The sequence below is a fragment of the Centruroides sculpturatus genome, unplaced genomic scaffold (genome assembly GCF_000671375.1).
Source record: "Centruroides sculpturatus isolate CEXI.00-Female unplaced genomic scaffold, Cexi_2.0 scaffold116, whole genome shotgun sequence".
NCBI lineage: Eukaryota > Metazoa > Arthropoda > Arachnida > Scorpiones > Buthidae > Centruroides > Centruroides sculpturatus.
Window position 1 is genome coordinate 157237 of NW_019384401.1, and position 13174 is coordinate 170410.

The 13174-nt window shown below is 32.7% G+C and overlaps 1 protein-coding gene across 1 annotated transcript in view; it reads right to left on the reverse strand.

The window, feature by feature from the left end:
• LOC111618662 (patched domain-containing protein 3-like) overlaps nt 1-12575 on the reverse strand; it is a 29909-nt gene extending 17334 nt beyond the window's left edge. Inside the window, exons 1-2 of the mRNA XM_023360217.1 lie at nt 11578-12575; nt 2247-2579 (exon numbers count right to left, since the gene is read on the reverse strand). Of these exons, the coding sequence (XP_023215985.1) occupies nt 2247-2579; nt 11578-12574 (1330 nt within the window). The 5' untranslated portion in view covers nt 12575. The remainder of the gene's footprint in view (nt 1-2246; nt 2580-11577) is intronic.
• Nucleotides 12576-13174: the final 599 nt, after the last annotated feature.

Genomic DNA, 13174 nt, shown 5'->3' on the forward strand with positions numbered 1-13174 from the left:
CTCTCTAAAGTACGTGTCTTCGTACTTATAGTAAGTTACAGAGTAGGAATCGGTTCTAGACAACTTAGAACGTTCCAGACCCTCTTTCAGTTGGCTGCACCCCCATATTCCGACTGCCACGTATCCTACGAACAGAATAATAACTAGGATCTTGACGGGTATCAGGCTCAAAGTTTTTCCTACGGTGTCTCTGAAGAATCTCATCAACAAGTGTTCCTTATTGTCGTCTGGATTGTCGGGATCGTCGGGATTCACTCCACCCGTGCAGAAGATACGGAAGAAATAGTTTCTGTCTTCTGCAATAAAATATAAAAGGTGAGATAATGCAATTATACAAATATATTTAACATTTGACTTGTAAAATATTTTACAATTTTTCTTGGAAAAAAAAAAACTATCCCGCATTAAGGTCTTGACACAGGGCCTAATTTGCTTTGGATTTGGTTTGAAAATATTGCCAGATTTAATTGTTGTCGGTTGTTAGGGAATTTATAAATTATTGAATCGTAAGAAGATTATAATTGATTGAATAAAAAAAATAATAAAATGAAGTATTTAATTAAATAATTTTTAAGAGAAAGAAGAAACAAATAATCCGGAAGTGTGTCAACCAATTATCAGATTCGTTTATAGTTACGTATTAGGAAATTGAGTAATCACGTGCCTGAAATTTTGAATTCGAAATTTGAAATAACTATCACTTGAAAAATTGATTATTTTTTTTAAATCAAATTTACTAATAAATGCTTGAAATTTTTCTCAACGTCACAATCTCGAGCTTTGAAAATTTTTATTTATTGAACACGTTTCAGAAGTAATCGCGCGTGACAGTGGTGACGAAATTTTCGATAATCACGTGACTTTCGTCGGTTTTCCCCAGATGTTTCGGATCACCTGGACTCAGAAACGAAAAGTGACGTGATTCACGTTTTTATATTCGTTTCGAAACGGTTTTTAAACGCTTAAATTCGCCAGGTTAAGGCCACTTTCCGTTAAACTAGCGAACGGTTTCTATAAACGATAGCGAGTGACGACGAAAAGGTGAACGTTCTAAAGCCACCGTTACTTGTAATTATTAACCAAACCTAAAAATTAAAAAGAAAAAAAAAACAATTAAACTTCCTATCGTAATTTCCTCGAAAACAGTTGACCCAATTTCAGTTCTTCATAGATTAACAGTTAGGGGAAAACAAGTTGCATCGTAGAATTCCTGCATGATGACCCATTGACACACATCAGTCACGTGTACGATAACGTGTAGGAGAGAACATCACAATTTTTAGTAAGAAAACCACCAATTCTGGGTTTAAATTTGGAATTAAAATAAAAAATACATTTATGTATAAATAGAAATGTAGGGCAGATAAGGGAGAGTATACAATGCGTCACCATTCTATGGCATCATTTGCGTGACGTTGCACAAAATTAATGATTTTCATTTTTCTCAGAAAAATTTTCAATCGAGATCGTTTACGTTCTCTCTTTTTTTTTGTTTTTTCCTGTTAAGTAACTAATTTTATTATATTTTGTGCTATTTTTAACGGTTAATTGGATTGACAAACGTAGGATTATGAAACGGATAATTGAATAAATAACAGATAATCTCTTATTAATGAGTCAATTGATTTCGTATCTCAAAGCTGTTTTATAAAATAATTTGTTTCTTATGAAAACAAGGGGGGTCTGCAGTTTTCGGCTACGCACGGTTAATCGGATTAGAATTTATATTTACACCTTACGTGGCGAGGAAAATTACTAACTTTCATCCGTCCTTCAAATTATATCTAGTTTTTGCGGAAATCGCCTACTTTTTCAACCGGATAAACGATAATTTTAGTATAATTTCACAATTATGACGTATCGATTCTTTGTAAAAATAAAAAGAATTGTGTCAAGACTTTTTGTTTGTAAGAAAATTCTTTTCAAAATCAATTTTCCACATCAACTCGGATAATCCATTTGGTCATTTCAATTATTTTGTGCGATTTTAAGTTAAGATAGATACAATTTTTGTTTCGGTTATCCGGCAATGATAAAACTCTTAACTCGGAAAAATACAAATAATTAATTAATTGGATATGGAGTTTGAACGCTTTTTTTTTAAATAAATAAAAACAATTTTTCTAATTCTGTTCTATAAACAGTTAACCGTAAAGTTGCAACCCGACATTACGAAGAGTTTATATAAATTACAGATCTAACCGGAAAATCGAATTATCATTATATTAAATATATCGAGTACTTACTGGCTTGCGATAAGGGAAGAATGGGTATGCAGGCCATGGCGTGTAAATTCCTTTTTTCTGCAAATCCACTGATGGCCATGCAACCTCCGAAAAATGTCACGTGATAGAGATAGGTGAAGAAGGTGGCCATGGCAGTGTAGGTGCAGAAGATGCGTACGGACGGAAAGGGAGTGGCAATACCGATGCAAAACGATAAGAAATTCGTTATCGAAGTGATGGTTATGGATACGCCCGCTTCTGCGAACGTCTCTCCCAATCTTTCTTCCACGCTCTTCTTCACGTTCGTTCTTCTCCACGCTGCTAACATCACAAAAGTATCGTCCATACCGATGCCTAAAAAATAAAAATAAATGGTTTTATACCTTATTACTCGTAAAAAGTTACGTGTAGACTATTTTTAATTTAAAAATAACTATTAGCAACATGTAATAGACGTTGCAACAATAATCGAATGATCGGCCTATAAGCTACAATTTTAAAATTAAACCAACAACGGATTGAGTTGCGTTTTAATCGATACGAATCAAAACCCGGGTTAAAAATTTTAAATTATTATTAATATACGGAAAAAAATTAATTTTTAAAGTTTAAAAAGAATTAAAAGTATGCTTAAACACTTTATTTAAAATGATTATAGTGGCCGATAGTTGCGGTTCCCGTATCGATCGACCAATCGGAGTTCCTTTTTTATTGCAATTCGGATGGGAATTATGCAGAAAATAATCAGTTGTCCATTTTGAAAGCCAAATCGATTATTTAAAAAAAATAATTGGAAATTATGCTTCATATTAATTTAAAAAGGTTTTAGATGATCAAATTCGAGAAATAGGATCTAAAATGGTGCGATTTTTCCACAAACGCGAAGGATTTCAAAACTTTATTAATCTCGATTGGATTTTAGTGTCTAGTTGCTCGTTATCTGCGACAATTTAAATGAAGAAATGTATACAAATTTATTCTCTACGCGTGACAAATTATTCTAGAATACGCTCGAATTTATCAGATGTGCTTCGAGTTTAAAAATTCGAATTTAAAATTTCGTCGATAGCGGCATTCGTGCAGCTTATACCGTCGATGAAAATGTGCTTAAACCCTCCCTGACTTTTTAAAATTCAAAAATCTTGGAATTTGCTTGGTTTTATAAACTCTACTCTTTTTTTTTTATTGTCTAGAATAATTAGATAAATCGTCTGTAGGAAAGTATTGTTACGTGATGGAATTAGAAAATCTGTATGTTGTTATTGCGTGCAGCCAAACAACCTTCGGCAATCTCCCATTTTGAGCCTCAACAGGTCCTGGTACAACGTCCTAACCCATCGTTTATACTAATCCAAACAGAACATTTTTCCGATTAATTAATGAATTTTAATGAAATTTTACATAATTCTTCGTCGCTGTTACGTCGAAACGTAGCCATGGAACCGTTAAAATTTAAAAAAAAGGGGAAAAAAAATACATTTAAAGAGCGCTCATATTTTTAAACGATTTAATATTTTATAAATATATTTATACTGTTTATTAAATAATAATAATATCCGAGTACATTCGGAGAGATTTATAGTCACAAAAAAAAAATCGCATCAATAAAGATAAAAATATATTTGGAAGAAAGTGCGGTCACGCAATCTTCTTCTGTAAAGTGACTAAAATCAATTAATACCAGTAGTCTATAGACTACCGGGTTGATAAGCTGTTTGTCACGTGGCTTTTTCTTTAATTTTTGCATTCACGCGTGCTTCGTTCTGCACGATTGCCTAAATTTCGAAGAGGACATTCATGCCAATTATCATTTAAATATTCAGGAAAACTATTTGGAAATTTGGGTCAAACATATTTTATTATTTAGTTAAATAAACTAAAACTCGTAATAATTCTCTTATCGGAAATTAGTTTATTATGTGTAAATTTAAATAAATCAATTATAGAATTAAGATTGTAATCAACGACTCTCCAATCACACGAATAATTTAAAAAATATTCGGATAAATATTTGGAAATTGGGTCAAATAATGTTATATTCTTTTTTTTAAATTAATTAAATCTGTAAGTATTCTCTTATCGGTAGGGTATTTTGTAATTTAATTCGTCTAGAATATTCGGTTAGTTCAATATTTTAAATTAATTATAGAATTAAGATTATAAGCGTAGTAACAATTTGTCAATGATATATGCACAGTTTCAAAATTTAAATTTAAAATGATGCTCTACTTCAAGGATGCTTGATATTTTTATAAAAGTCGGTCATTAAAAAATATTAAAATATTTAAATATTTCAAAATTAAAAGAAAAATAAAATTACGAGTCGACTGAAAATTCAAATTTTGATGACAAAATGTCTTCGATTTAACTATTCTATTCGCAATTTCAGCCGATTTAAAATAAGTTCGCACCCGAAAGAAACTATTGCCATGTTTAATTTAAGTTTTCTTAATAATTTAATTGTAATTTACGCAATAATTAATTAAACATTACCGGCATCGGTCGAAACTTGGAAAATCTAGGATACAAAAATCGTTATGAAAAAAATAAATTGAGCAATCACGAAAGATGTGAAAGAATAATTACATGAAAGAAAGGAAGATAAAGTAATGCGGAGCGTGGCAACGATATTATTTTTAGCCATTAACCCGATTTAGCCATTTATATATTGCGGACGGCCCCATTCGAAGGACTATTAATAATACTTTCTCTTCGGCCATAGATCGAATCGGACAATATCATCCTAGATTTAATTTAGGGTATTATTGCCGCACGGGAATATAAAAATATACCTGTCGGATAAATATTTGAGCATTGAGTTCGAGTTGTCCGCACTTTTTACCTTCAAAATTAATTAATTAAGCGTACGTAAAATGATATTTGCTGGCCGAACTCGTTTTTATTCCAATTTAAAGAACCTTTCTATAAAATTTTTAAATATTAAACTCCACTCTGGACGGACCACTGCGCTAAATTTAACGTTTCAAAGCGTAGATTAAATGAAATAATCGATAGTTACCGGGGTCAAAACGCGTCAAATTATCCCGGGTTTTAATACTCGTTAACCGCACTTTTTATACGTTTTATTGCATTTTATTACTGTAGATTAATAATCTCGGAATTTATTAATCAAAAAAGAACAAATACCATCCAGATAATTTTCCTTACATAAATATAATTGGCCCATTTTCTTACGCAATGCTGGGCTGTAATTTTAAATTGTATTTTTACTTTATTTAACTTAAAATATATTCTCTCCACCTCAAATTAGTAGTGACTTGCCCCCCGTACGTCATACTTTTCCTTTAACAATAGAATCGTGCCGATTATCTATCTAACTCCGTTCGGAGGAAACTTTCCAATGGAAGTAACGTGACTTCCGGTCCAGACCGGAAGTTAATATAAAGTTAATCTGGACTTCCTGTCCTAAGCTTTCCATATCTGGTCTAGGATTTCATCTAACTCCCTTCTCGAGATTAAGGAAGATAGACGGACGGACGATACTGGCAAGGTCTACATTTTTTTCAAATTGCAACCCAATTAACATATTTTTTTTTCTTATTTTGTAAATCCGATGATCTGCTGTAATTTAACTATACCAGAAATAATTTTAAATGGTAAAAACTCCATTAAGACTGGTTTTAATTACTCTTCGGTCGATGCAATTAGAATTAATGTCGTTTAACTTGCTTAGTATTGGGGCTAATTTAATTTCAATAAAAATTAGTTTATTGATTTAAATGAAATTATTACGAGTGGAATAATAATAACAGAAGGAATTAAACATTTTTCTTGCTAAAACGAAGAAAAAACGAAAACATTAAAAGGTCGTAGCACTTTCGTCGACTTTTTTTGTCGCCAGAATTTATTAATAATTAATTTTAATTCTATTGAAATTCCGTTAATGGATGTTAAACTATTTTTAAAATAAATTTGCATCTATTATACATTCAATAACATTAATTTAAATGTAATGAATATAACATAGCGTTCTATATATATAGCCTATATGTGTTAGAAATTATAATTTTTGTTTTTAATATTGAAGCTATATCCTTTGTTAAAAAAGTATATTTTAATTTATCTGCCTTTACTAAGATATACATCTTTAAAATAAGAATATAATTATATCCGGATATATGAGACAAATGTATGCATTTACCGGATTTACTTTGGGAATGGAAGTACGCATCTTTTCACCTATAGGCGCATATTTAGCTTAAATATAACGATGTTATATTTACGCACAAAATGCACTTAACTGCTTTATGCCGCATCCTGCACGAGAAGCGTATGCAATTATTTTGCAATTAGCATTTTTTGACAATGTTTCTATTAAACAATACTCACAGTTTTGTTAAATTTCTATAGAACTTTTCCGTCCTTAATTGTAAAATATACAATTAAGAAAACGTTCCCGGACATTTATTATAGAAATTTATGCGAAAATATTGATGCCGAGTGCGTACTTTTGTTTTAAAAGTTTAATAATTGATATATTATTCCGACATTTTACTCTAACGTATATAAATGCTATTTATTTATGGCATTTTCAATGATTTAACGTTTCTATGGAAAGAAAAACACGAATGTCACGCACGTCGGCACGTGGGTCGATGTCGAATTTTGTATACGGAATTCTACCGATTGAACCGATTGATGATCGACTCTGGATCGATGCTCATTTAAGCAAATGCATCGAAAGTTATTAAATATTCTAAAACTCTCTTTAATGGGAATTATGCAAATTATTAAAAGTAATTATAAAAGTGCATTTATTTCCTTTCGGATGTTATATTTAATATTTCTAATGATAAATTTAACATAAATTGCGGTGCGCATTACATGCAGAGGAAGAAAATAGCGCAGTTTAAATGTCATTTTAATTACGGATTGCACTTAAAGCGAATACAGTATATCGATTTTTTACGTTTATACGAAAAAGTTCAACAGAGTATTTAACTATCGATATATTTCTATAGCCGAGAAGAACGGAATTTAAGATCACGTATCGCGATGAAGATTAGTATATAACTTTTTAATTGGGAAGTGTTAAAATAAATCAAATAATGGGTAAAATTATAAAACTGGTTTGAGATTGTGTTCCACGCATACGTAGATATTCTTCGTAAATAAATCACTTGTAGAGATTAATGTTATACAAAGAGGAACACTAGATGTTTCTTCTCCGTAATATCTTATTATAAAAGTAATATAAGCGCGTCTAAAATTAAAGTCTAAACTATAATTTTGATTATTTTATAAAAAGAACCGAATAAAATTTAAAATATTTCTATTGTGGGTGCAAATTAAGTGTAAGAACGAAAGCAAAAAAAGGCAACAAATGCGATAGACGACGTTTCTGAGAGTATTTTTGGAAGAAAGGCGACCATAGTTTGCCTCCATTTCTCCAAATGCTTTCTTTCCTTCGTCTCTATTCTGCGCCGCGTATCTTCGTTACCTGGCTAAATCTGTCCGTCGGGCCACGTTTTTTTCCACGATTTTCTCCCTTTATTTGACAAATGTCTGCCGAGTGCAAAATGTATGCAAATTTGCACCGGAGAATGGTCTTAATTGGCATTTAATGCGTACGTATCCGGCCAATATCGTCTTACTAAAACAACTCTATTGTAGGAGAATGAAAGTATTGTGGGTCGGTGACGCCGTCGTCCGTGCATTAAAATGTCTCGGAGATTGGCTGCACAAACTGAATGAAGTTGCTTCTTCTTCTCTTATCGAAATTTTCGTGCCGAATAATCGCGCCACCGATTATTTTGCCTCTTTTTTTTTTGACGATTTCTCTTCCGCGTTATGAAAATTCAATAAAGTCAGTGGAAATTTTTGTTTTTTTTTTTTAACGAAATAAAAAAGTTCCGACCTGTTATCAAGATGAATTCGAACATTTTCCTTAATGTTCGATTACTTTGTGTCGCGTGCCGTCACTTCCTTGATGGGGGGGAAATGCTGAACTGTCGCCGTTCAGCATTACAAACTTTTTTCAATAATTATAATTAATATTTTTATGCATTTTTTAAAATATCTTTTGATTGATTACATGTTACAGAAGAGCGCGTTTTATTCCTTATGGAACATTCGTCTTCCCTATATACTTTATATGATACAATTCGTTGTATGTGACGTCGTCGTCTTTGTACTATTAAGATATTTTATATACAACTATTCCGTATAATTCCACGCTTTCTTTACGCGTTCTACTGTATTATCACTATATAAAATAGTAAGGATATAGATTAAATTAGGATAGGATATAGAAAACTATACGATATTTTACATTAATGACCTATTATTAAAATCAATTTATTGGTATGTAAATAAAAAATGCTTTTCCACATATGAGATATAGAAATTATATTCCTATACAACTTTGATATTTCATATGTAAGAATTATATTATTTATAAATGGATACATATGATATAATTCGTTGAAAGATCGAGAAGTTATGTACAGTACATCATATTTAATACGAGTATACGGATGTATCCTGCATGTCTTGATATTTTAAGTAGAGACATGCTGTATTATCCATATATACGATTATAGTTTTATATCAGAAATCTGAATATACTGTAAAAACGACGTATGATAAGTATATGTGGTACATTACAATACCATCTCTATAAAGTATAAATTTCAATACGAGTATAAAAGTATATTTACATATAGTATGTCAAAACATGTAGTGAAATCCTTATACAGTAGTATACTGTGTGTATATAGGATATATACACACAGTATACAGCACTAGCCATTCAAGTTTAATGATATACGTTCGGATAAATTTCAGTTATTTTGTAGTGATATTTACTTATTTAATATTATAATATATTCTTTGCATCATAAAATAAAAAAATGAAAAATTCGAATTTTGACCGATATCGGGATCACGAACTGTTATCGATCGTTCAAAATGGGGATTTTTCTGCATTTTGGATCATCTGTGATATATTTTCAGCATTCTTCGACAACCGGTTATTATAAAAAATTTGGAAAGATTTCCAAATTTTCAAAAACAACCAGATGTTAAGCAATCTCCAGATAGAAGCTATATAATACGAAAGTGTATCGTTCCTAATAAGTTCTATCTGTTTCGAAATTCTAAAACTGCAACTCTGTATCTAAATAATTCTAGAATTATAAATACAATTTTTTTAACACATTTTTTGAAATTTGTTTTGATAGTTTTATGTAAAGATCCGTGATAACCCAAATACAAAACGTGCTTAACATATATAATCGAATTCATTATAAGATACATTTTTCAACTAGTCTATACGCAATATATAGAGTAAGATACGGTACATATTCATAGAATTCAGAATTTATGAAACATAAAGGAATTGATATATAAACATTACCGAATCACACAAAGGAATCTGTTTTCTCAACTATTCTGTATGACATACGGCTTAATGTAAATATTGTAGAGAACCTATATGATATACGGGATGTGATATGTATTGTTCCTTCAAGAATACTTTTCGCGTAGGGGTGTAATAAGTGTCTACAAACATTACCGAAACAGTACACAAAGAATCATCAACGTTAAGCTTGTTTGTTAATGATAAAGCAACACATCAAAGTTATAATAGGGAGTAAATATTTGCGCTAAAATAACACTAACATTCATATCTAGTTTTCCCCCTTTAAAGTGACTAGAATGATGACGAAATAGGTCAAACACTTTCTCTTCCTCTTTCTACCTTTGACATATTTCTCCCCGATTCGTCCATCCTTGACAAACTAGCACCGTGTGATTTATGTAATGTAATATACTGTATGAAGTATTTATGAATGTTAAAGTACCAGAACCGAGTGGTAGAATATTGGTAAAAATCTATTTATAAATGTCTATTATCCTAGTTTTACGTATGGGTTATAACAATGTGGATATAAATTGATTATTGGATTTTCATAAGTGACCTGTTTATCGGGTTACCTCTACTATATGAATATACGAGTAGAATAATAATTCGTTGATCGATCTCGACAAATCATCTTAATTTTTACATATGACCTTTATAGAATACAAATTTATAAAATGTTCATCTTCTCCGTTATTAATAACGTTACAGACTTGATTTATTTAAATCTTCCGTAATTTAATTTCTTTAGGCACGCTTTAAATTATTTTATAAGACGATCAATACGTTAAACACAACGTTGATAGTTTTTACTCCTTTGCATTTTGTCGTCTTGGCGACAAAAATTGTTTACCCACACGTACTTAACATTAAATCTCACTTTCTGCCCGCATGAATTTAGAAATCGGCTTAATTATGTTTGAAGTAATCATTACACCGTACGTGTCACCTATCCCCGTGAGATACAGGAGGATATGGATGGCGGCCTTAAGGCCTCAGCCCGTCGTTCCCAGAAAACCTGTGGAATTTTTCATTGGGGTTTTGTTTCGGATATGTCGGACCCCATCCCTCACCACCTAGCCGAATCCATCATGGATATGCTTTAAAAATGCCCTCTTTGTTTATACCGAACATCCGTATACAGATATGGATGCTCGGTACAAAAATTGCAATTCTTTATATAATACGATACCTCGATTTAAGGTTATTTTAGTTATCTTCTCGTATCCAGGTGGCCCAAAATTTAATTGAACGTTAGAAAGACTAAAGTGCCGTCTTGTTGCTGCTTTTCGATCACGTTTCCATCAACTCAGTAAAAGAAATCTTCTAATTCCAAAGATAATGTCGTATTTTTTTAATTTCAGTTTACTATTTATATTCTCATAACCATGGTTGGAACAGGTAGCCTGGTTGGAAAGATAGCAAAACACGGCTAACTTACTTTTGGGACACAGTTTAATTATATGAAATATATCTGAATCTGTTTCTTAAGTTTAAGACAAATATAAACAATATCCTTTTTATCTTAAGAAGAGGACTTCTACAATATATATCTGCTACGTATAAGTGTTTAAACCCAACATCCACACAAGAAAATTGACGTTCTCTCAAGAGACGTGCGTTCAAAAAGCCACCAACAATTAAGAATACCAAGATTTTAAACTCTTAGGAAAAACGCTGTTACTCGATAGCCTCGATCCCTTAAAGATATCGAATACTTCTTAAAAACACTAATTTGAACGCCGTTGTAAAATATATAAAATTTAAAAAATAAATATTTGAATAAAAGAAAGTTTTAAAAGACGTGAATATGTTATCGATCTTGGAGTTGCATCGCAGTCATTGATACGTAGAGTAGTTACTCAACCTTACCCTCGTTAGACATAGACACCTGGCGGGGCGTCCGCAGTTCGTTAACCTTATTCGTGTCGTTGGTAAACACAGTTTAGAAACAAAAGCGGTACTCACCCAGCATGAGAAAAGGCGCTGCCATGTTGATTCCGATGAATTCCATACCGCAGTAAACGACCAAGCCGAATGCCGCTCCGACAGACAAACCAGAGGACAAGCAGCCCAAAACTCCCAACCACGGCTTGCTGTATACCCAGTCGGTCATCATACAAGTGCCGATAGAGAAGATCAGCATAATCAGGATAGTAACGCTGAAAAACGGTAAAACACTCTCCGTGTTCTTCTCCAACTCTTGAGCCAGAGCTCTGGAGGTAAATCTAGCCACAGAAATCGTCTGGAATTCTTCGTTGCCTACCACTTGCAAAAATTCGTCCTCCCAAATATTCGCTTGGTTAATTTTTTTCTTGGTGCTGTCGTCCAGAAAGTACATCAGAGATATGGCTTTGGCCGTGTCCACAAATCCCAAGTCGTCGACTTGGACGCCGCCCAGGTAGGCAGCGTAGAAAGTATACTGGTAACTAACCTCGTCCACGCTCAGGGGGTACTTAATAAAGAATTTCTTTTCGCGTATATCCGAAACTCGGTCGGCCAGATCCAAGATGCTGTTGCTGTAGCATTTACCTTTGTGATGAGCGCACAGTTCGGCATAACCCATGTCAACCCCTTCGATGTCTACGGTAAAGTTTTTAATTATCTGGTCCAGTCTGAGAATCTCTTGGAATATCTCCTCTCTGAATATAGTCCCTTCATCTTTGGCGATTATGATGACCCTACCGAAGTGGCCCAGTCTGGGTAACCTTTCCAAATCGAAATTTTCGGCAACGTCTTCTGGAAATAGCTTAAAGATGAGTTCTTTGTCCTTACTGGCTTGACCGTCGATGGGGCTGAACAGATATTCGGGATCGTCTTGATAAACCATTTTCTGTAGTCCCGTAGCCAGTAGGATGGATCCCAAAACCGGTACCACGATAAAGTAACCCGGGTGTCGGGCCACGAAGCGTCCCAGCCATCGAAAGACGAACGTAACGGCCCTATCGACGCAGTCCCAAGCCATACCTGCAACTACAATAACGGCTCGACGTTGACGGTCAGGAATTTCATTCCGGTTGCCGTCGCGCTATTGGTCGATTTTTTTTCCGTGACGTCGTCTGTTCGGCTCGGTGTGTTTTGAGATTACGTCGGATGGGGTTGAGTGTGTCATTGGGTAAAACGGTTTGGGTCGAGTGAGGCTCTTAACCGGTTTCGTGGTGAAGGCAGGAAGCAATTTACAATCGTCGTTGCTTTTTCTTTCGTTCATTTTCTAATTTCGTGGGTCAAAATATACTTTTTGACAGCTTTTTAAAATAGAAAATTCAGCAAAAATTCGCTATTAATTTTAATACCTTAACAAATAAAAATTAGAAAAATGACGTTTATTGTTCTAATTATAATTAATAAAGTGCATTTAAGTTATAATTAAGTGTTAAAAATGATCAGTATCATCTAAAGAACATCGACAAGTTTTATTCATTTTTAATTACACTTTAAGAAACAGATAACTCCGTAATAAAAATAAAATTTATCAATTGAAACAATTATAAGTGAAATTTATACAAAGTGAATTCATGTTCTTTAAAGAGTCAATTAAATCGATATTGTTTTTATTAAATGATAA